We start from the raw sequence: 23,322 nt of genomic DNA, 5'->3' as shown, positions 1-23,322 counted from the left end.
CCGATACCAGGTACAGTGACCCCCCCCCCGATACCAGGTACAGTGACCCCCCCCCGATACCAGGTACAGTGACCCCCCCCCGATACCAGGTACAGTGACCCCCTCCGATACCAGGTACAGTGACCCCCCCGATACCAGGTACAGTGACCCCCCCCCCAATACCAGGTACAGTGACCCCCCCCCCCCCAATACCAGGTACAGTGACCCCCCCGATACCAGGTACAGTGACCCCCCCCCAATACCAGGTACAGTGACCCCCCCCCCAATACCAGGTACAGTGACCCCCCCCCAATACCAGGTACAGTGACCCCCCCCCCAATACCAGGTACAGTGACCCCCCCCCCATACCAGGTACAGTGACCCCCCCCCGATACCAGGTACAGTGACCCCCCCCCCCCGATACCAGCTACAGTGACCCCCCCCCCCGATACCAGGTACAGTGACCCCCCCCCCGATACCAGGTACAGTGACCCCCCCCCCGATACCAGGTACAGTGACCCCCCCCCCCCGATACCAGGTACAGTGACCCCCCCCCCCGATACCAGGTACAGTGACCCCCCCCCCCGATACCAGGTACAGTGACCCCCCCCCCCCGATACCAGGTACAGTGACCCCCCCGATACCAGGTACAGTGACCCCCCCCCCGATACCAGGTACAGTGACCCCCCCGATACCAGGTACAGTGACCCCCCCCCCCCCCCCAATACCAGGTACAGTGACCCCCCCCCCCCAATACCAGGTACAGTGACCCCCCCGATACCAGGTACAGTGACCCCCCCCCCCCCAATACCAGGTACAGTGACCCCCGATACCAGGTACAGTGACAGTGACCCCCCCCCCCCAATACCAGGTACAGTGACCCCCCCCCCCCCCCAATACCAGGTACAGTGACCCCGATACCAGGTACAGTGACCCCCCCCCCCCAATACCAGGTACAGTGACCCCCCCCCCCCAATACCAGGTACAGTGACCCCCCGATACCAGGTACAGTGACCCCCCGATACCAGGTACAGTGCCCCCCCCCCCCCCCGATACCAGGTACAGTGACCCCCCCCCCCCCCCGATACCAGGTACAGTGACCCCCCCCCCCCCCAATACCAGGTACAGTGACCCCCCGATACCAGGTACAGTGACCCCCCCCCCCCCGATACCAGGTACAGTGACCCCCCCGATACCAGGTACAGTGACCCCCCCCCCCCGATACCAGGTACAGTGACCCCCCCCAATACCAGGTACAGTGACCCCCCCGATACCAGGTACAGTGACCCCCCCCCCCCCGATACCAGGTACAGTGACCCCCCCCCCCCCCCCCCGATACCAGGTACAGTGACCCCCCCGATACCAGGTACAGTGACCCCCCCCAATACCAGGTACAGTGACCCCCCCCGATACCAGGTACAGTGACCCCCCCCCCCAATACCAGGTACAGTGACCCCCCGATACCAGGTACAGTGACCCCCCCCCCCAATACCAGGTACAGTGACCCCCCGATACCAGGTACAGTGACCCCCCCCCCAATACCAGGTACAGTGACCCCCCCCCCGATACCAGGTACAGTGACCCCCCCCGATACCAGGTACAGTGACCCCCCCCGATACCAGGTACAGTGACCCCCCCCGATACCAGGTACAGTGACCCCCCCCCAATACCAGGTACAGTGACCCCCCCCCCCAATACCAGGTACAGTGACCCCCCCCCGATACCAGGTACAGTGACCCCCCCCCGATACCAGGTACAGTGACCCCCCCCCGATACCAGGTACAGTGACCCCCCCCCAATACCAGGTACAGTGACCCCGATACCAGGTACAGTGACCCCCCCCCCAATACCAGGTACAGTGACCCCCCCCCCAATACCAGGTACAGTGACCCCCCCCCCGATACCAGGTACAGTGACCCCCCCCCCCGATACCAGGTACAGTGACCCCCCCCCCGATACCAGGTACAGTGACCCCCCCCCATAACAGGTACAGTGACCCCCCCGATACCAGGTACAGTGACCCCCCCGATACCAGGTACAGTGACCCCCCCCAATACCAGGTACAGTGACCCCCCCCCCCCCCCCCGATACCAGGTACAGTGACCCCCCCCCCCCCCCCGATACCAGGTACAGTGACCCACCCCCCCAATACCAGGTACAGTGACCCCCCCCCCCCAATACCAGGTACAGAGACCCCCCCCCCAATACCAGGTACAGTGACCCCCCCCCCCCAATACCAGGTACAGTGACCCCCCCCCCCCCCGATACCAGGTACAGTGACCCCCCCTTCCCCCCGATACCAGGTACAGTGACCCCCCCCCAATACCAGGTACAGTGACCCCCCCCCCCAATACCAGGTACAGTGACCCCCCAATACCAGGTACAGTGACCCCGATACCAGGTACAGTGACCCCCCCCAATACCAGGTACAGTGACCCCCCCCCCCCCCACCAGGTACAGTGACCCCCCCCCCCCCCAATACCAGGTACAGTGACCCCCCCCAATACCAGGTACAGTGACCCCCCCCCCCCCCACCAGGTACAGTGACCCCCCCCCCCCAATACCAGGTACAGTGACCCCCCCCCCCCCCAATACCAGGTACAGTGACCCCCCCCGATACCAGGTACAGTGACCCCCCCGATACCAGGTACAGTGACCCCCCCCGATACCAGGTACAGTGACCCCCCCCGATACCAGGTACAGTGACCCCCCCGATACCAGGTACAGTGACCCCCCCGATACCAGGTACAGTGACCCCCCCGATACCAGGTACAGTGACCCCCCCGATACCAGGTACAGTGACCCCCCGATACCAGGTACAGTGACCCCCCCCCCGATACCAGGTACAGTGACCCCCCCCCCGATACCAGGTACAGTGACCCCCCCCCCGATACCAGGTACAGTGACCCCCCCCCGATACCAGGTACAGTGACCCCCCCCCCCGATACCAGGTACAGTGACCCCCCCCCCGATACCAGGTACAGTGACCCCCCGATACCAGGTACAGTGACCCCCCCCCCCGATACCAGGTACAGTGACCCCCCCCCCCGATACCAGGTACAGTGACCCCCCAATACCAGGTACAGTGACCCCCCCGATACCAGGTACAGTGACCCCCCCGATACCAGGTACAGTGACCCCCCCCCAATACCAGGTACAGTGACCCCCCCCCCAATACCAGGTACAGTGACCCCCCGATACCAGGTACAGTGACCCCCCCCCAATACCAGGTACAGTGACCCCCCAATACCAGGTACAGTGACCCCGATACCAGGTACAGTGACCCCCCCCCCCCGATACCAGGTACAGTGACCCCCCCCGATACCAGGTACAGTTACCCCCCCCCCGATACCAGGTACAGTGACCCCCCCCCCGATACCAGGTACAGTGACCCCCCCCGATACCAGGTACAGTGACCCCCCCCCCCCAATACCAGGTACAGTTACCCCCCCCCGATACCAGGTACAGTGACCCCCCCCCGATACCAGGTACAGTGACCCCCCCCCGATACCAGGTACAGTGACCCCCCCCCGATACCAGGTACAGTGACCCCCCCCCCCAATACCAGGTACAGTGACCCCGATAACAGGTACAGTGACCCCCCCGATACCAGGTACAGTGACCCCCCCCCCCCCCCAATACCAGGTACAGTGACCCCGATAACAGGTACAGTGACCCCCCCGATACCAGGTACAGTGACCCCCCCCCCCCCCAATACCAGGTACAGTGACCCCCCCCCCCAATACCAGGTACAGTGACCCCCCCCCCCCCAATACCAGGTACAGTGACCCCGATACCAGGTACAGTGACCCCCCCCCCCAATACCAGGTACAGTGACCCCCCCCAATACCAGGTACAGTGACCCCCCCCCCCCGATACCAGGTACAGTGCCCCCCCCCCAATACCAGGTACAGTGCCCCCCCCCCCCGATACCAGGTACAGTGACCCCCCCCCCCCCAATACCAGGTACAGTGACCCCCCCCCCCCAATACCAGGTACAGTGACCCCGATACCAGGTACAGTGACCCCCCCCCCCGATACCAGGTACAGTGACCCCCCGATACCAGGTACAGTGACCCCCCGATACCAGGTACAGTGACCCCCCCCCGATACCAGGTACAGTGACCCCCCCCGATACCAGGTACAGTGACCCCCCCCCCCCAATACCAGGTACAGTTACCCCCCCCCCCGATACCAGGTACAGTGACCCCCCCCCGATACCAGGTACAGTGACCCCCCCCCGATACCAGGTACAGTGACCCCCCCCCCCCAATACCAGGTACAGTGACCCCGATAACAGGTACAGTGACCCCCCCGATACCAGGTACAGTGACCCCCCCCCCCCAATACCAGGTACAGTGACCCCGATAACAGGTACAGTGACCCCCCCGATACCAGGTACAGTGACCCCCCCCCCCCCAATACCAGGTACAGTGCCCCCCCCCCCCAATACCAGGTACAGTGACCCCCCCCCCCAATACCAGGTACAGTGACCCCGATACCAGGTACAGTGACCCCCCCCCCCAATACCAGGTACAGTGACCCCCCCCAATACCAGGTACAGTGACCCCCCCCCCCCCGATACCAGGTACAGTGCCCCCCCCCCAATACCAGGTACAGTGCCCCCCCCCCCGATACCAGGTACAGTGACCCCCCCCCCCCCCAATACCAGGTACAGTGACCCCCCCCCCCCCCCGATACCAGGTACAGTGACCCCCCGATACCAGGTACAGTGACCCCCCGATACCAGGTACAGTGACCCCCCCGATACCAGGTACAGTGACCCCCCCCCCAATACCAGGTACAGTGCCCCCCCCCCAATACCAGGTACAGTGCCCCCCCCCCCCGATACCAGGTACAGTGACCCCCCCCCCCATACCAGATACAGTGACCCCCCCCCCCCCGATACCAGGTACAGTGACCCCCCCCCAATACCAGGTACAGTGACCCCCCCCGATACCAGGTACAGTGACCCCCCCCCCCCAATACCAGGTACAGTGACCCCCCGATACCAGGTACAGTGACCCCCCCCCCCAATACCAGGTACAGTGACCCCCCGATACCAGGTACAGTGACCCCCCCCCCAATACCAGGTACAGTGACCCCCCCCCCCCAATACCAGGTACAGTGACCCCCCCCCCCAATACCAGGTACAGTGACCCCCCGATACCAGGTACAGTGACCCCCCCCCCCAATACCAGGTACAGTGACCCCCCCCAATACCAGGTACAGTGACCCCCCCCCCAATACCAGGTACAGTGACCCCCCCCCCCCCCCCGATACCAGGTACAGTGACCCCCCCCCGATACCAGGTACAGTGACCCCCCCAATACCAGGTACAGTGACCCCCCCCAATACCAGGTACAGTGACCCCCCCCAATACCAGGTACAGTGACCCCCCCCCCGATACCAGGTACAGTGACCCCCCCCCCGATACCAGGTACAGTGACCCCCCCGATACCAGGTACAGTGACCCCCCCCGATACCAGGTACAGTGACCCCCCCCCCCCCCCAATACCAGGTACAGTGACCCCCCCGATACCAGGTACAGTGACCCCCCCCCCCCCCCAATACCAGGTACAGTGACCCCGATACCAGGTACAGTGACCCCCCCCCCCCAATACCAGGTACAGTGACCCCCCCCCCCCCCAATACCAGGTACAGTGACCCCGATACCAGGTACAGTGACCCCCCCGATACCAGGTACAGTGACCCCCCCCCCCCAATACCAGGTACAGTGACCCCGATACCAGGTACAGTGACCCCCCCCCCCCCAATACCAGGTACAGTGACCCCGATACCAGGTACAGTGACCCCCCCCCCCAATACCAGGTACAGTGACCCCCCCCCCCCCGATACCAGGTACAGTGACCCCCCCCCCCCCCCCAATACCAGGTACAGTGACCCCCCCCCAATACCAGGTACAGTGACCCCCCCCAATACCAGGTACAGTGACCCCCCCCCAATACCAGGTACAGTGACCCCCCCCCCCAATAGCAGGTACAGTGACCCCCCGATACCAGGTACAGTGACCCCCCCTCACCAGGTACAGTGACCCCCCCGATACCAGTTACAGTGACCCCCCCAATACCAGGTACAGTGACCCCCCCGATACCAGGTACAGTGACCCCCCGATACCAGGTACAGTGACCCCCCCGATACCAGGTACAGTGACCCCCCCGATACCAGGTACAGTGACCCCCCCGATACCAGGTACAGTACAGTGACCCCCCCGATACCAGGTACAGTGACCCCCCCGATACCAGGTACAGTGACCCCCCCCGATACCAGGTACAGTGACCCCCCGATACCAGGTACAGTGACCCCCCCGATACCAGGTACAGTGACCCCCGATACAGGTTCAAGTGACCCCCCCGATACCAGGTACAGTGACCCCCCCCCGATACCAGGTACAGTGACCCCCCCCGATACCAGGTACAGTGACCCCCCCGATACCAGGTACAGTGACCCCCCCGATACCAGGTACAGTGACCCCCCCGATACCAGGTACAGTGACCCCCCCCGATACCAGGTACAGTGACCCCCCCCCCGATACCAGGTACAGTGACCCCCAGGTACAGTGCCCCCCGATACCAGGTACAGTGACTCCCCCCGATACCAGGTACAGTGACCCCCCCCCCGATACCAGGTACAGTGACCCCCCCCCCCGATACCAGGTACAGTGACCCCCCGATACCAGGTACAGTGACCCCCCCGATACCAGGTACAGTGTGACCCCCCGATACCAGGTACAGTGACCCCCCCATACCAGGTACAGTGTGACCCCCCCGATACCAGGTACAGTGACCCCCCCGATACCAGGTACAGTGACCCCCCCCCCCCCCCGATACCAGGTACAGTGACCCCCCCCCCCCCAATACCAGGTACAGTGACCCCGATACCAGGTACAGTGACCCCCCCCCCCCCCAATACCAGGTACAGTGACCCCCCCTCACCAGGTACAGTGACCCCCCCCCCCCCAATACCAGGTACAGTGACCCCCCGATACCAGGTACAGTGACCCCCCCCCGATACCAGGTACAGTGACCCCCCCCGATACCAGGTACAGTGACCCCCCCCCCCGATACCAGGTACAGTGACCCCCCCGATACCAGGTACAGTGACCCCCCGATACCAGGTACAGTGACCCCCCCGATACCAGGTACAGTGACCCCCCAATACCAGGTACAGTGACCCCCCCCCCCCCCCCCCCGACACCAGGTACAGTGACCCCCCCGACACCAGGTACAGTGACCCCCCCGATACCAGGTACAGTGACCCCCCGATACCAGGTACAGTGACCCCCCCGATACCAGGTACAGTGACCCCCCCGATACCAGGTACAGTGACCCCCCCCGATACCAGGTACAGTGACCCCCCCGATACCAGGTACAGTGACCCCCCCCATACCAGGTACAGTGACCCCCCCGATACCAGGTACAGTGACCCCCCCCGATACCAGGTACAGTGACCCCCCCCGATACCAGGTACAGTGACCCCCCCCAATACCAGGTACAGTGACCCCCCCCCGATACCAGGTACAGTGACCCCCCCGATACCAGGTACAGTGACCCCCCCGATACCAGGTACAGTGACCCCCCCCCCCCCCAATACCAGGTACAGTGACCCCCCGATACCAGGTACAGTGACCCCCCACCAGTACAGTGACCCCCCCCGATACCAGGTACAGTGACCCCCCCGATACCAGGTACAGTGACCCCCCCCCCCCCGATACCAGGTACAGTGACCCCCCCCCCCCGATACCAGGTACAGTGACACCCCCCGATACCAGGTACAGTGACCCCCCCCGATACCAGGTACAGTGACCCCCCCCCCCCCCAATACCAGGTACAGTGACCCCCCGATACCAGGTACAGTGACCCCCCCCCCCCAATACCAGGTACAGTGACCCCCCCCCCCAATACCAGGTACAGTGCCCCCCCCCCCATACCAGGTACAGTGCCCCCCCCCCCGATACCAGGTACAGTGACCCCCCCCCCATACCAGATACAGTGACCCCCCCCCCCCGATACCAGGTACAGTGACCCCCCCCAATACCAGGTACAGTGACCCCCCCCCGATACCAGGTACAGTGACCCCCCCCCGATACCAGGTACAGTGACCCCCCCGATACCAGGTACAGTGACCCCCCGATACCAGGTACAGTGACCCCCCCCCCCAATACCAGGTACAGTGACCCCCCGATACCAGGTACAGTGACCCCCCCCCCCCCAATACCAGGTACAGTGACCCCCCGATACCAGGTACAGTGACCCCCCCCCCAATACCAGGTACAGTGACCCCCCCCCCCAATACCAGGTACAGTGACCCCCCCCCCCAATACCAGGTACAGTGACCCCCCGATACCAGGTACAGTGACCCCCCCCCCCAATACCAGGTACAGTGACCCCCCCCAATACCAGGTACAGTGACCCCCCCCCAATACCAGGTACAGTGACCCCCCCCCCCCCCCCGATACCAGGTACAGTGACCCCCCCCCGATACCAGGTACAGTGACCCCCCCAATACCAGGTACAGTGACCCCCCCAATACCAGGTACAGTGACCCCCCCGATACCAGGTACAGTGACCCCCCTGATACCAGGTACAGTGACCCCCCCGATACCAGGTACAGTGACCCCCCCGATACCAGGTACAGTGACCCCCCCTCCCCGATACCAGGTACAGTGACCCCCCCAATACCAGGTACAGTGACCCCCCCCCGATACCAGGTACAGTGACCCCCCCCCGATACCAGGTACAGTGACCCCCCCGATACCAGGTACAGTGACCCCCCCCGATACCAGGTACAGTGACCCCCCCCCCCCCCAATACCAGGTACAGTGACCCCCCCGATACCAGGTACAGTGACCCCCCCCCCCCCCCAATACCAGGTACAGTGACCCCCCCGATACCAGGTACAGTGACCCCCCCCCCCCCAATACCAGGTACAGTGACCCCGATACCAGGTACAGTGACCCCCCCCCCCCCAATACCAGGTACAGTGACCCCCCCGATACCAGGTACAGTGACCCCCCCCCCCCCCAATACCAGGTACAGTGACCCCCCCCCCCCCCCAATACCAGGTACAGTGACCCCGATACCAGGTACAGTGACCCCCCCCCCCAATACCAGGTACAGTGACCCCCCCCCCCCCAATACCAGGTACAGTGACCCCGATACCAGGTACAGTGACCCCCCCCCCCCAATACCAGGTACAGTGACCCCCCCGATACCAGGTACAGTGACCCCCCCCCCCCAATACCAGGTACAGTGACCCCCCCCCCCCCCCCCGATACCAGGTACAGTGACCCCCCCCCCCCCAATACCAGGTACAGTGACCCCCCCCCCAATACCAGGTACAGTGACCCCCCCCCCCAATACCAGGTACAGTGACCCCCCCCCCCCAATAGCAGGTACAGTGACCCCCCGATACCAGGTACAGTGACCCCCCCTCACCAGGTACAGTGACCCCCCCGATACCAGTTACAGTGACCCCCCCAATACCAGGTACAGTGACCCCCCCGATACCAGGTACAGTGACCCCCCGATACCAGGTACAGTGACCCCCCCGATACCAGGTACAGTGACCCCCCCGATACCAGGTACAGTGACCCCCCCGATACCAGGTACAGTGACCCCCCCGATACCAGGTACAGTGACCCCCCCCGATACCAGGTACAGTGACCCCCGATACCAGGTACAGTGACCCCCCCCGATACCAGGTACAGTGACCCCCCCGATACCAGGTACAGTGACCCCCCCGATACCAGGTACAGTGACCCCCCCGATACCAGGTACAGTGACCCCCCCGATACCAGGTACAGTGACCCCCCCCAATACCAGGTACAGTGACCCCCCCCGATACCAGGTACAGTGACCCCCCCCGATACCAGGTACAGTGACCCCCCGATACCAGGTACAGTGACCCCCCCGATACCAGGTACAGTGACCCCCCCCGATACCAGGTACAGTGACCCCCCCCGATACCAGGTACAGTGACCCCCCCCCCCCAATACCAGGTACAGTGACTCCCCCGATACCAGGTACAGTGACCCCCCCGATACCAGGTACAGTGACCCCCCCGATACCAGGTACAGTGACCCCCCCGATACCAGGTACAGTGACCCCCCGATACCAGGTACAGTGACCCCCCCCGATACCAGGTACAGTGACCCCCCCCCCCCGATACCAGGTACAGTGACCCCCCCCCCCCAATACCAGGTACAGTGACTCCCCCCGATACCAGGTACAGTGACCCCCCCGATACCAGGTACAGTGTGACCCCCCGATACCAGGTACAGTGACCCCCCCATACCAGGTACAGTGTGACCCCCCGATACCAGGTACAGTGACCCCCCCGATACCAGGTACAGTGACCCCCCCCCCCCCCGATACCAGGTACAGTGACCCCCCCCCCCCCCAATACCAGGTACAGTGACCCCGATACCAGGTACAGTGACCCCCCCCCCCCCAATACCAGGTACAGTGACCCCCCCTCACCAGGTACAGTGACCCCCCCCCCCCCAATACCAGGTACAGTGACCCCCCGATACCAGGTACAGTGACCCCCCCCCGATACCAGGTACAGTGACCCCCCCCGATACCAGGTACAGTGACCCCCCCCCCCGATACCAGGTACAGTGACCCCCCCCCCCGATACCAGGTACAGTGACCCCCCCGATACCAGGTACAGTGACCCCCCCGATACCAGGTACAGTGACCCCCCCGATACCAGGTACAGTGACCCCCCAATACCAGGTACAGTGACCCCCCCCCCCCCCCCGACACCAGGTACAGTGACCCCCCCGACACCAGGTACAGTGACCCCCCCGATACCAGGTACAGTGACCCCCCCGATACCAGGTACAGTGACCCCCCCGATACCAGGTACAGTGACCCCCCCGATACCAGGTACAGTGACCCCCCCGATACCAGGTACAGTGACCCCCCCGATACCAGGTACAGTGACCCCCCCGATACCAGGTACAGTGACCCCCCCCGATACCAGGTACAGTGACCCCCCCCCAATACCAGGTACAGTGACCCCCCCCCGATACCAGGTACAGTGACCCCCCCCGATACCAGGTACAGTGACCCCCCCCGATACCAGGTACAGTGACCCCCCCCGATACCAGGTACAGTGACCCCCCCGATACCAGGTACAGTGACCCCCCCGATACCAGGTACAGTGACCCCCCCCCCCCCGATACCAGGTACAGTGACCCCCCCGATACCAGGTACAGTGACCCCCCCCCCCCCGATACCAGGTACAGTGACCCCCCCCCCCGATACCAGGTACAGTGACACCCCCCGATACCAGGTACAGTGACCCCCCCGATACCAGGTACAGTGACCCCCCCCCCCCAATACCAGGTACAGTGACCCCCCCGATACCAGGTACAGTGACCCCCCCCCCCCAATACCAGGTACAGTGACCCCCCCCCCCCCAATACCAGGTACAGTGACCCCAGGTGCAGACCCTCGGGGACCCCGCAGCCTCATGTGTGTTCCTGTCTTTTAGTGAAGTGAACTTTGACTCCATGATGTATCAGTCCCATAAGATGAGACGACTCTCCACCCCGTCCTCCGCAGCCAAACCCCCGCACTACATCCTCACCACTGATTGGCTGTGGTACTGGAGAGACGAGTGCAACACGTGGGTGGAGTATGGGAGGGAGGTAAGCCCCGCCCTGCACTGCCTGCGGCCCCGCCCTGCACTGCCTGCGGCCCCGCCCTGCACTGCCTGCGGCCCCGCCCTGCACTGCCTGCGGCCCCGCCCTGCACTGCCTGCGGCCCCACCCGCACCACCAACGCCACCTCCAACCCCTGCCCACGCCGCCTCCAACCCCTGCCCACGCCGCCTCCAACCCCTGCCCACGCCGCCTCCAACCCCTGCCCACGCCGCCTCCAACCCCTGCCCACGCCGCCTCCAACCCCTGCCCACGCCGCCTCCAACCCCTGCCCACGCCGCCTCCAACCCCTGCCCACTCCGCCTCCAACCCCTGCCCACTCCGCCTCCAACCCCTGCCCACTCCGCCTCCAACCCCTGCCCACGCCGCCTCCAACCCCTGCCACGCCGCCTCCAACCCCTGCCCACGCCGCCTCCAACCCCTGCCCACGCCGCCTCCAACCCCTGCCCACGCCGCCTCCAACCCCTGCCCACGCCGCCTCCAACCCCTGCCCACGCCGCCTCCAACCCCTGCCCACGCCGCCTCCAACCCCTGCCCACGCCGCCTCCAACCCCTGCCCACGCCGCCTCCAACCCCTGCCCACGCCGCCTCCAACCCCTGCCCACTCCGCCTCCAACCCCTGCCCACTCCGCCTCCAACCCCTGCCCACGCCGCCTCCAACCCCTGCCCACGCCGCCTCCAACCCCTGCCCACTCCGCCTCCAACCCCTGCCCACTCCGCCTCCAACCCCTGCCCACTCCGCCTCCAACCCCTGCTGCCTTCAGCCCCACCTACACTGCCATCGGCCCCGCCCGCAACACCAACGCTGCCTCCAACCCCGCCCAGGCTGCCTCCGGCCCCGCCCTCACCAGCCCCAGGGCCGCCTCCTGATGACTTATCTCTGTGTTTGATCCCAGACTAAGGAGCACAAGTCCTCGGCCACAATCACCAGCAACGACCTGGAGAACGTCTTCCTCTCCGACCCCAGCGCCTGCCTGCAGTTCAAGGCCGGAAAACACAGCTACACCCTGAGCTTCAGAGGTGGGGGAGGGGCCAGGGGACATGGGGGGGAGGGGCGAGGGGACATGGGGGGAGGGGCGAGGAGACATGGGCGAAGGGCGAGGGGACATGGGGGGAGGGGCCAGGGGACATGGGGGAGGGGCCGGGAGACATGGGGGGAGGGGCCGGGAGACATGGGGGGAGGGGCGAGGAGACATGGGGGGAGGGGCGGGGAGACATGGGGGGAGGGGCGGGGAGACATGGGGGGAGGGGCGAGGAGACATGGGGGGAGGGGCGAGGAGACATGGGGGGGAGGGGCGAGGAGACATGGGGGGGAGGGGCGAGGAGACATGGGGGGAGGGGCGAGGAGACATGGGGGGAGGGGCGAGGAGACATGGGGGGAGGGGCGGGGAGACATGGGGGAGGGGCGAGGAGACATGGGGGGAGGGGCGAGGGGACATGGGGGGAGGGGCGAGGAGACATGGGGGGAGGGGCGAGGAGACATGGGGGGAGGGGCGGGGAGACATGGGGGGAGGGGCGAGGAGACATGGGGGGAGGGGCGGGGAGACATGGGGGGAGGGGCGGGGAGACATGGGGGGAGGGGCGGGGAGACATGGGGGGGGAGGGGCGAGGAGACATGGGGGGGAGGGGCGAGGAGACATGGGGGGAGGGGCGAGGGGACATGGGGGGGAGGGGACATGGGGGGAGGGGCGAGGGGACATGGGGGGAGGGGCGAGGGGACATGGGGGGAGGGGCGAGGGGAAGGGCGAGGAGACATGGGGGGAGGGGCGAGGAAATATGTGGAAGGGGGAGGGGACATGGGGGCGGGCGCGGGGCAGGAGTGAGGGGAAATGGGGGATGGGCATGAAACATGGGGGGGGAGGGACAGGGGACATTCCTCCTTCTTTTCGGCTTCCTCCCTTTCCTACTGTTTTTCTTCCTTCTTTCTCTTCATTCTCTTTATCTGTCTCTTCCTCCTCCTCCTGCTCTTCCTCCTCCTCCTCCTCCTCTTCCTCCTCCTGCTCTTCCTCCTCCTCCTGCTCTTCCTTCTTCCCCCTCCTCCTCCTCCTCCTGCTCTTCCTCCTCCTGCTCTTCCTCTTCCTGCTCTTCCTCTTCCTGCTCTTCCTCTTCCTGCTCTTCCTCTTCCCCCCTCCTCCTCCTCCTCCTCCTCCTCCTCCTCCTCCTCCTGCTCTTCCTCTTCCCCCTCCTCCTCCTCCTGCTCTTCCTCTTCCCCTCCTCCTCCTCCTGCTCTTCCTCTTCCCCCCTCCTCCTCCTCCTGCTCTCCTCCTCCTCTTCCCCCTCCTCCCTCTTCCCCCTCCTCCTCTTCCCCCTCCTCCTCTTCCCCCTCCTCCTCTTCCCCCTCCTCCTCTTCCCCTCCTCCTCTTCCCCCTCCTCCTCTTCCCCCTCCTCCTCTTCCCCCTCCTCCTCTTCCCCCTCCTCCTCTTCCCCCTCCTCCTCTTCCCCCTCCTCCTCTTCCCCCTCCTCCTCTTCCCCTCCTCCTCTTCCCCCTCCTCCTCTTCCCCTCCTCCTCTTCCCCCTCCTCCTCTTCCCCCCTCCTCCTCTTCCCCCTCCTCCTCTTCCCCCTCCTCCTCTTCCCCCTCCTCCTCTTCCCCCTCCTCCTCTTCCCCCTCCTCCTCTTCCCCCTCCTCCTCTTCCCCCTCCTCCTCTTCCCCCTCCTCCTCTTCCCCCCTCCTCCTCTTCCCCCTCCTCCTCTTCCCCCTCCTCCTCTTCCCCCTCTTCGTCTACCTCCTGCTCCTCCTCTTCGTCTTCCTCCTCTTCCCCCTCTTCGTCTTCCTCCTGCTCCTCCTCTTCGTCTTCCTCCTGCTCCTCCTCTTCGTCTTCCTCCTGCTCCTCCTCTTCGTCTTCCTCCTGCTCCTCCTCTTCGTCTTCCTCCTGCTCCCTCTCTTCGTCTTCCTCCTGCTCCTCTCTTCGTCTTCCTCCTGCTCTTCCTCTTCCTCCTCCTCCTCCTCCTCCTCCTGCTCTTCCTCCTTCTCCTCCTCCTCCTGCTCTTCCTCCTTCTCCTCCTCCTCCTGCTCTTCCTCCTCCTGCTCTTCCTCCTCCTCCTGCTCTTTCCTCCCTCCTCCTGCTCTTCCTCTTCCCCCTCCTCCTCCTCCTCTTCCCCCTCCTCCTCCTCTTCCCCTCCTCCTCCTCTTCCCCTCCTCCTCCTCTTCCCCCTCCTCCTCCTCTTCCCCCTCCTCCTCCTCTTCCCCCTCCTCCTCCTCTTCCCCCTCCTCCTCCTCTTCCCCCTCCTCCTCCTCTTCCCCCTCCCTCCCTCCTCTCCCCCTCCTCCTCCTCTTCCCCCTCCTCCTCCTCTTCCCCCTCCTCCTCCTCTTCCCCCTCCTCCTCCTCTTCCCCCTCCTCCTCCCTCTTCCCCCTCCTCCTTCTCTTCCCCCTCCTCCTTCTCTTCCCCCTCCTCCTTCTCTTCCCCCTCTTCCCCCTCCTCCTCTTCCCCCTCTTCCCCCTCTTCCCCCTCCTCCTCCTCTTCCCCCTCTTCGTCTACCTCCTGCTCCTCCTCTTCGTCTTCCTCTCTTCCCCCTCTTCGTCTACCTCTTGCTCCTCCTCTTCGTCTTCCTCCTGCTCCTCCTCTTCGTCTTCCTCCTGCTCCTCCTCTTCGTCTTCCTCCTGCTCCTCCTCTTCGTCTACCTCCTGCTCCTCCTCTTCGTCTTCCTCCTGCTCCTCCTCTTCGTCTACCTCTTGCTCCTCCTCTTCGTCTTCCTCCTGCTCTTCTCTTCGTCTTCCTCCTGATCCTCCTCTTCGTCTTCCTCCTGCTCCTCCTCTTCGTCTACCTCCTGCTCCTCCTCTTCGTCTACCTCCTGCTCCTCCTCTTCGTCTACCTCCTGCTCCTCCTCTTCGTCTACCTCCTGCTCCTCCTCTTCGTCTACCTCCTGCTCCTCCTCTTCGTCTACCTCCTGCTCCTCCTCTTCGTCTACCTCCTGCTCCTCCTCTTCGTCTACCTCCTGCTCCTCCTCTTCGTCTACCTCCTGCTCCTCCTCTTCGTCTACCTCCTGCTCCTCCTCTTCGTCTACCTCCTGCTCCTCCTCTTCGTCTACCTCCTGCTCCTCCTCTTCGTCTTCCTCCTGCTCCTCCTCTTCGTCTTCCTCCTGCTCCTCCTCTTCCTCCTGCTCCTCCTCTTCGTCTTCCTCCTGCTCCTCCTCTTCGTCTTCCTCCTGCTCCTCCTCTTCGTCTTCCTCCTGCTCCTCCTCTTCGTCTACCTCCTGCTCCTCCTCTTCGTCTTCCTCCTGCTCCTCCTCTTCGTCTACCTCTTGCTCCTCCTCTTCGTCTTCCTCCTGCTCTTCTCTTCGTCTTCCTCCTGATCCTCCTCTTCGTCTTCCTCCTGCTCCTCCTCTTCGTCTACCTCCTGCTCCTCCTCTTCGTCTACCTCCTGCTCCTCCTCTTCGTCTACCTCCTGCTCCTCCTCTTCGTCTACCTCCTGCTCCTCCTCTTCGTCTACCTCCTGCTCCTCCTCTTCGTCTACCTCCTGCTCCTCCTCTTCGTCTACCTCCTGCTCCTCCTCTTCGTCTACCTCCTGCTCCTCCTCTTCGTCTACCTCCTGCTCCTCCTCTTCGTCTTCCTCCTGCTCCTCTTCGTCTACCTCCTGCTCCTCCTCTTCGTCTTCCTCCTGCTCCTCCTCTTCGTCTTCCTCCTGCTCCTCCTCTTCGTCTTCCTCCTGCTCCTCCCCCTGCCTCTTCCTCCTGCCCTCTCTTCGTCTTCCTCCTGCTCCTCCTCTTCGTCTTCCTCCTCCTCTTCCCCTCCTCTCCCCTCTCCCCCTCTTCGTCTACCTCCCTCCTCCTCCTCTTCGTCTACCTCCCTCCTCCTCCTCCTTCCCCCCCCTCCCCTCTTCTTTCTCTCCTCCCTTCCCCTCTTCTTCTTCCTCCCTCCTCCCTCCTCTTCTTCTTCCTCCCTCCTCCCTCCTCTTCTTCTTCCTCCCTCCTCCCTCCTCTTCTTCTTCCTCCCTCCTCCCTCCTCTTCTTCTTCTTTCCTCCCTCCTCCCTCCTCTTCTTCTTCCTCCCTCCTTCCTCCTCCTCCTCTTCTTTCTTCCTCCCTCCTTCCCTCCTCCTCCTCCTCCTCCCTTCCTCTTCCCCCTCCTCCTCTTCCCCCTCCTCCTCTTCCCCCTCCTCCTCTTCCTCCTCCTCCTCCTCTTTCTCCTCCTCCTCTTCCTCCTCCTCATCTTCTTCCTCCTCCTCTTCCTCCTCCTCTTCCCCCTCCTTTCCCCTTCTTCCTCTTCTTCCTCCTCCTCCTCTTCCTCCTCCTCCCCCTCTTCTTCCTACTCCTCCGCCTCCTCTTCTTCCTCCTCCTCCTATTTTTCCTCCTATTCTTCCTCCTCCTCCCCCTGCTCCTCCTCCTCCCCTTCCTCCTCCTCCTCCTTCTGTTCCTCCCATTCCTCCTCCTCCTCTTCTTCCTCCTCCCCTTCTTCCTCCTCCTCCTCTTCCTCTTCCCCCTCTTCCTTCTCTTCCTCCTTCTGTTCCTCCCCTTCCTCTTCCTCCACCTCTTCTTCCTCCTCCTCCTCCTCCTCCTCCTCCCTCCTCCTCCTCCTGCTCCTTCTGTTCCTCCCATTCCTCCTCCTCTTCTTCCTTCTCCTCTTCTTCCTTCTCCTCTTCCTCTTCCCCTCTTCCTTCTCTTCCTCCTTCTGTTCCTCCCCTTCCTCTTCCTCCACCTCTTCTTCTTCTTCCTCCTCCTCCTCCTCTCCTCCTCCTCCTACCTCCCTCCTCCTCCTCCTCCTCCTTCTTCCTCCTCCTCCTCCTTCTGTTCCTCCCTCCCTCCTCCTCCTCCCCTCCTCCTCCTCCTCCTCTTCTTCTTTCCTCCCCCCTACCTCCTCCTCCTCCTCCTCCTCTTCTTCTTCCTTCCCTCCTCTTCTTCTTCCTCCCTCCTCCTCTTCTTCCTCCTCCCTCCTCCTCTTCTTCCTCCTTCTGTTCCTCCCTCCTCCTCCTCTTCCTTCTTTTTTCCCCTCCTCCTCCTCTTCCTCCTTCTGTTCCTCCTCCCTCCTCTTCCTCTTCTGTTCCTCCCCTTCCCTCCTCTTCCTCCTTCTGTTCCTCCCCTTCCTCCTCTTCCTCCTTCTGTTCCTCCCCTTCCTCCTCCTCCTTCTGTTCCCTCCCCTTCCTCCTCCTCCTTCTGTTCCTCCCTTCCTCCTCCTCCTCTACCTTTCCTCTTCCCGTGTTCCGGCAGACATGAAGCAGCGGAATACTCATTACGGGACGGAGCGGATGATTTGTCGGAGGCCCAGATTTGTGTCCTCGGAGGAGGTGAAGAAGAGGAAAACCAGGTAAAGATGATTGTTGTGTCCTCCATGGGCCCCGGAGTGTAGGGTTATGCTCTGGTCACCCCCGGAGTGTAGGGTTATGCTCTGGTCACCCCCGGAGTGTAGGGTTATGCTCTAGTCACCCCCAGAGCTGCCGCCTCCGCATGGGAGGGAGGAAAATCCACAGCAACCAAAACAATAACGTATAAGGACGTAAGTTACTTTATTTTTGAGGTTCCTGTATTGTTCTGTTGTGAGGATGAAGTGTTTACCCCTCCCCCTCCCCGGCGGCCTGACTACATCTCCCACAATGCAGTGCAGCAGAGCTCCGCCTTCACTGCTGTCTTGTCTTCTAGGAGCTCCGACCCATCAAAGGCAAATAGCAAATCAATCCCCGAACACTGGGACAAGGGCAGGTGCCCGACGTGGGCTACAAGGTGAGGAGATGGCGGCCATCATGGCTCCCGGGGCACAGACATTCAGCAGCTCCGGCTGTAATGTGAGTGCGGATCCTGTGGGGCGCTGTAGCACAACCTGTAATGGCGTCTTGTGTCCCGCAGCTCGTCAGCCTCTCCTCATCCACGGAGGAGTATAAGAAGATCGCCGCCATGTTCCAGCGCACGCTGCCCGACAAGCACATCCAAAGCATCGAGCGCATCCAGAACCCGGCGCTGTGGGAGGTTTATCAGTGGTGAGAACAGAACCTGCAGCGTACGAGAGCGACCCCCGAAAACACGGCCCCCACACTGACCCCTGCACTGACACTGACCCCCACACTGACCCCTGCACTGACACTGACCCCTCACACTGACCCCTCACACTGACCCCTCACACTGACCCCTGCACTGACCCTCACACTGACCCCTGCATTCACACTGACCCCCACACTGACCCTCACACTGACCCTGCATTCACACTGACCCCCGCACTGACCCTCACACTGACCCTGCATTCACACTGACCCCCACACTGACCCCTCACACTGACCCCCGCACTGACCCTCACACTGACCCTGCATTCACACTGACCCCTCACACTGACCCCCGCACTGACCCCTCACACTGACCCCCGCACTGACCCTCACACTGACCCCTGCACTGACCCACACCCCCGCACTGACCCTCACACTGACCCTGCACTCACACTGACCCCTCACACTGACCCCTCACACTGACCCCCACACTGACCCTCACACTGACCCCTGCACTGACCCACACCCCCGCACTGACCCTCACACTGACCCTGCACTCACACTGACCCCCACACTGACCCTGCACTCACACTGACCCCCACACTGACCCTCACACTGACCCCTGCACTGACCCACACCCCCGCACTGACCCTCACACTGACCCTGCACTCACACTGACCCCCACACTGACCCTGCACTCACACTGACCCCCACACTGACCCTCACACTGACCCCTGCACTGACCCACACCCCCGCACTGACCCTCACACTGACCCTGCACTCACACTGACCCCCACACTGACCCTGCACTCACACTGACCCCCACACTGACCCTGCACTCACACTGACCCCCACACTGACACTGACCCTCACACCTGTATTACAGGCAGAAGGAGCAGATGAGGAAACTGAGCGGCGGCAGAGACGTGGACGAGCGACAAGTCTTCCACGGAACCAACAGCAGCCACATAGACGCCATCTGCCAACAGAACCTGGACTGGCGGATCTGCGGAGCTAACGGAACCGCGTACGGGAAAGGTAGTCACAGCCCCGCCCCCTGCCTGTATATCCTGTGTGAGAGGTAGTCACAGCCCCGCCCCCTGCCTGTATATCCTGTGTGAGAGGTAGTCACAGCCCCGCCCCCTGCCTGTATATCCTGTGTGAGAGGTAGTCACAGCCCCGCCCCCTGCCTGTATATCCTGTGTGAGAGGTGGTCACAGCCCTGCCCCCTGCCTGTATATCCTGTGTGATGGTAGTCACAGCCCCGCCCCCTGCCTGTATATCCTGTGTGAGAGCTAGTCACAGCCCCGCCCCCTGCCTGTATATCCTGTGTGAGAGGTAGTCACAGCCCCGCCCCCTGCCTGTATATCCTGTGTGAGAGGTAGTCACAGCCCTGCCCCCTGCCTGTATATCCTGTGTGAGAGGTACTCACAGCCCCGCCCCCTGCCTGTATATCCTGTGTGAGAGGTAGTCACAGCCCCGCCCCCTGCCTGTATATCCTGTGTGAGAGGTCGTCGCAGCCCCGCCCCCTGCCTGTATATCCTGTGTGAGAGGTAGTCACAGCCCCGCCCCCTGCCTGTATATCCTGTGTGAGAGGTAGTCACAGCCCCGCCCCCTGCCTGTATATCCTGTGTGAGAGGTGGTCACATCCCCGTCCCCTGCCTGTATATCCTGTGTGAGAGGTGGTCACAGCCCCGCCCCCTGCCTGTATATCCTGTGTGAGAGGTAGTCACAGCCCCGCCCCCTGCCTGTATATCCTGTGTGAGAGGTGGTCACAGCCCGCCCCCTGCCTGTATATCCTGTGTGAGAGGTAGTCACAGCCCCGCCCCCTGCCTGTATATCCTGTGTGATAGGTGGTCACAGCCCCGCCCCCTGCCTGTATATCCTGTGTGAGAGTAGTCACAGCTCCGCCCCCTGCCTGTATATCCTGTGTGAGAGGTGGTCACAGCCCCGCCCCCTGCCTGTATATCCTGTGTGAGAGGTAGTCACAGCCCCGCCCCCTGCCTGTATATCCTGTGTGAGAGGTAGTCACAGCCCCGCCCTCTGCCTGTATATCCTGTGTGAGAGGTAGTCACAGCCCCGCCCCCTGCCTGTATATCCTGTGTGAGAGGTAGTCACAGCCCCGCCCCCTGCCTGTATATCCTGTGTGAGAGGTAGTCACAGCCCCGCCCCCTGCCTGTATATCCTGTGTGAGAGGTAGTCACAGCCCCGCCCCCTGCCTGTATATCCTGTGTGAGAGGTAGTCACAGCCCCGCCCCCTGCCTGTATATCCTGTGTGAGAGGTAGTCACAGCCCCGCCCCCTGCCTGTATATCCTGTGTGAGAGGTAGTCACAGCTCCGCCCCCTGCCTGTATATCCTGTGTGAGAGGTGGTCACAGCCCCGCCCCTGCCTGTATATCCTGTGTGAGAGGTAGTCACAGCCCCGCCCCCTGCCTGTATATCCTGTGTGAGAGGTAGTCACAGCCCCGCCCCCTGCCTGTATATCCTGTCTGATGGTAGTCACAGCCCCGCCCCCTGCCTGTATATCCTGTGTGAGAGGTAGTCACAGCCCCGCCCCCTGCCTGTATATCCTGTGTGAGAGGTAGTCACAGCCCCGCCCCCTGCCTGTATATCCTGTGTGAGAGGTAGTCACAGCCCCGCCCCCTGCCTGTATATCCTGTGTGAGAGGTAGTCACAGCCCCGCCCCCTGCCTGTATATCCTGTGTGATGGTAGTCACAGCCCCGCCCCCTGCCTGTATATCCTGTGTGATGGTAGTCACAGCCCCGCCCCCTGCCTGTATATCCTGTGTGATAGGTAGTCACAGCCCCACCCCCTGCCTGTATATCCTGTGTGAGAGGTAGTCAATGCCCCGCCCCCTGCCTGTATATCCTGTGTGAGAGGTGGTCACAGCCCCGCCCCCTGCCTGTATATCCTGTGTGAGAGGTACTCACAGCCCCGCCCCCTGCCTGTATATCCTGTGTGAGAGGTAGTCACAGCCCCGCCCCCTGCCTGTATATCCTGTGTGAGAGGTAGTCACAGCCCCGCCCCCTGCCTGTATATCCTGTGTGAGAGGTGGTCACAGCCCCGCCCCCTGCCTGTATATCCTGTGTGAGAGGTGGTCACAGCTCCGCCCCCTGCCTGTATATCCTGTGTGATGGTAGTCACAGCCCCGCCCTCTGCCTGTATATCCTGTGTGAGAGGTAGTCACAGCCCCGCCCCCTGCCTGTATATCCTGTGTGAGAGGTAGTCACAGCCCCGCCCCCTGCCTGTATATCCTGTGTGAGAGGTAGTCACAGCCCCGCCCCCTGCCTGTATATCCTGTGTGAGAGGTAGTCACAGCCCCGCCCCCTGCCTGTATATCCTGTGTGAGAGGTGGTCACAGCCCCGCCCCCTGCCTGTATATCCTGTGTGAGAGGTGGTCACAGCCCCGCCCCCTGCCTGTATATCCTGTGTGAGAGGTAGTCACAGCCCCGCCCCCTGCCTGTATATCCTGTGTGAGAGGTGGTCACAGCCCCGCCCCCTGCCTGTATATCCTGTGTGAGAGGTGGTCACAGCCCCGCCCCCTGCCTGTATATCCTGTGTGAGAGGTGGTCACAGCCCCGCCCCCTGCCTGTATATCCTGTGTGAGAGGTGGTCACAGCCCCGCCCCCTGCCTGTATATCCTGTGTGAGAGGTGGTCACAGCCCCGCCCCCTGCCTGTATATCCTGTGTGAGAGGTGGTCACAGCCCCGCCCCCTGCCTGTATATCCTGTGTGAGAGGTGGTCACAGCCCCGCCCCCTGCCTGTATATCCTGTGTGATGCCCCGCCCCCTGCCTGTATATCCTGTGTGATGCCCCGCCCCCTGCCTGTATATCCTGTGTGAGAGGTGGTCACAGCCCCGCCCCCTGCCTGTATATCCTGTGTGAGAGGTGGTCACAGTCCTGCCCCCTGCCTGTATATCCTGTGTGAGAGGTAGTCACAGCCCCGCCCCCTGCCTGTATATCCTGTGTGATGGTAGTCACAGCCCCGCCCCCTGCCTGTATATCCTGTGTGAGAGGTGATCACAGCCCCGCCCCCTGCCTGTATATCCTGTGTGAGAGGTAGTCACAGCCCCGCCCCCTGCCTGTATATCCTGTGTGAGAGGTAGTCACAGCCCCGCCCCCTGCCTGTATATCCTGTGTGAGAGGTAGTCACAGCCCCGCCCGCTGCCTGTATATCCTGTGTGAGAGGTAGTCGCAGCCCCGCCCCCTGCCTGTATATCCTGTGTGAGAGGTGGTCACAGCCCCGCCCCCTGCCTGTATATCCTGTGTGAGAGGTGGTCACAGCCCCGCCCCCTGCCTGTATATCCTGTGTGAGGTAGTCACAGCCCCGCCCCCTGCCTGTATATCCTGTGTGAGAGGTAGTCACAGCCCCGCCCCCTGCCTGTATATCCTGTGTGAGAGGTAGTCACAGCCCCGCCCCCTGCCTGTATATCCTGTGTGAGAGGTAGTCACAGCTCCGCCCCCTGCCTGTATATCCTGTGTGAGAGGTGGTCACAGCCCCGACCCCTGCCTGTATATCCTGTGTGAGAGGTAGTCACAGCCCCGCCCCCTGCCTGTATATCCTGTGTGAGAGGTAGTCACAGCCCCGCCCCCTGCCTGTATATCCTGTGTGAGAGGTAGTCACAGCCCCGCCCCCTGCCTGTATATCCTGTGTGAGAGGTAGTCACAGCCCCGCCCCCTGCCTGTATATCCTGTGTGATGGTAGTCACAGCCCCGCCCCCTGCCTGTATATCCTGTGTGATGGT

The 23,322-nt window shown here is 63.1% G+C and overlaps 1 protein-coding gene across 1 annotated transcript in view; it reads left to right on the top strand.

Moving 5' to 3' along the window:
- Nucleotides 1–23,322, top strand: part of LOC140125923 (protein mono-ADP-ribosyltransferase PARP12-like) — a 41,970-nt gene that overhangs the window by 16,705 nt on the left and 1,943 nt on the right. The window contains 7 exon segments of the mRNA XM_072144848.1: nt 11,503–11,659; nt 12,568–12,691; nt 17,813–17,909; nt 18,242–18,299; nt 18,302–18,322; nt 18,446–18,576; nt 19,463–19,614. Coding sequence (XP_072000949.1) covers nt 11,503–11,659; nt 12,568–12,691; nt 17,813–17,909; nt 18,242–18,299; nt 18,302–18,322; nt 18,446–18,576; nt 19,463–19,614 — 740 coding nt within the window.

This window comes from Engystomops pustulosus, chromosome 4, assembly GCF_040894005.1.
Source record: "Engystomops pustulosus chromosome 4, aEngPut4.maternal, whole genome shotgun sequence".
Lineage (NCBI taxonomy): Eukaryota > Metazoa > Chordata > Amphibia > Anura > Leptodactylidae > Engystomops > Engystomops pustulosus.
This window is presented reverse-complemented; position numbering and strand designations above follow the sequence as displayed.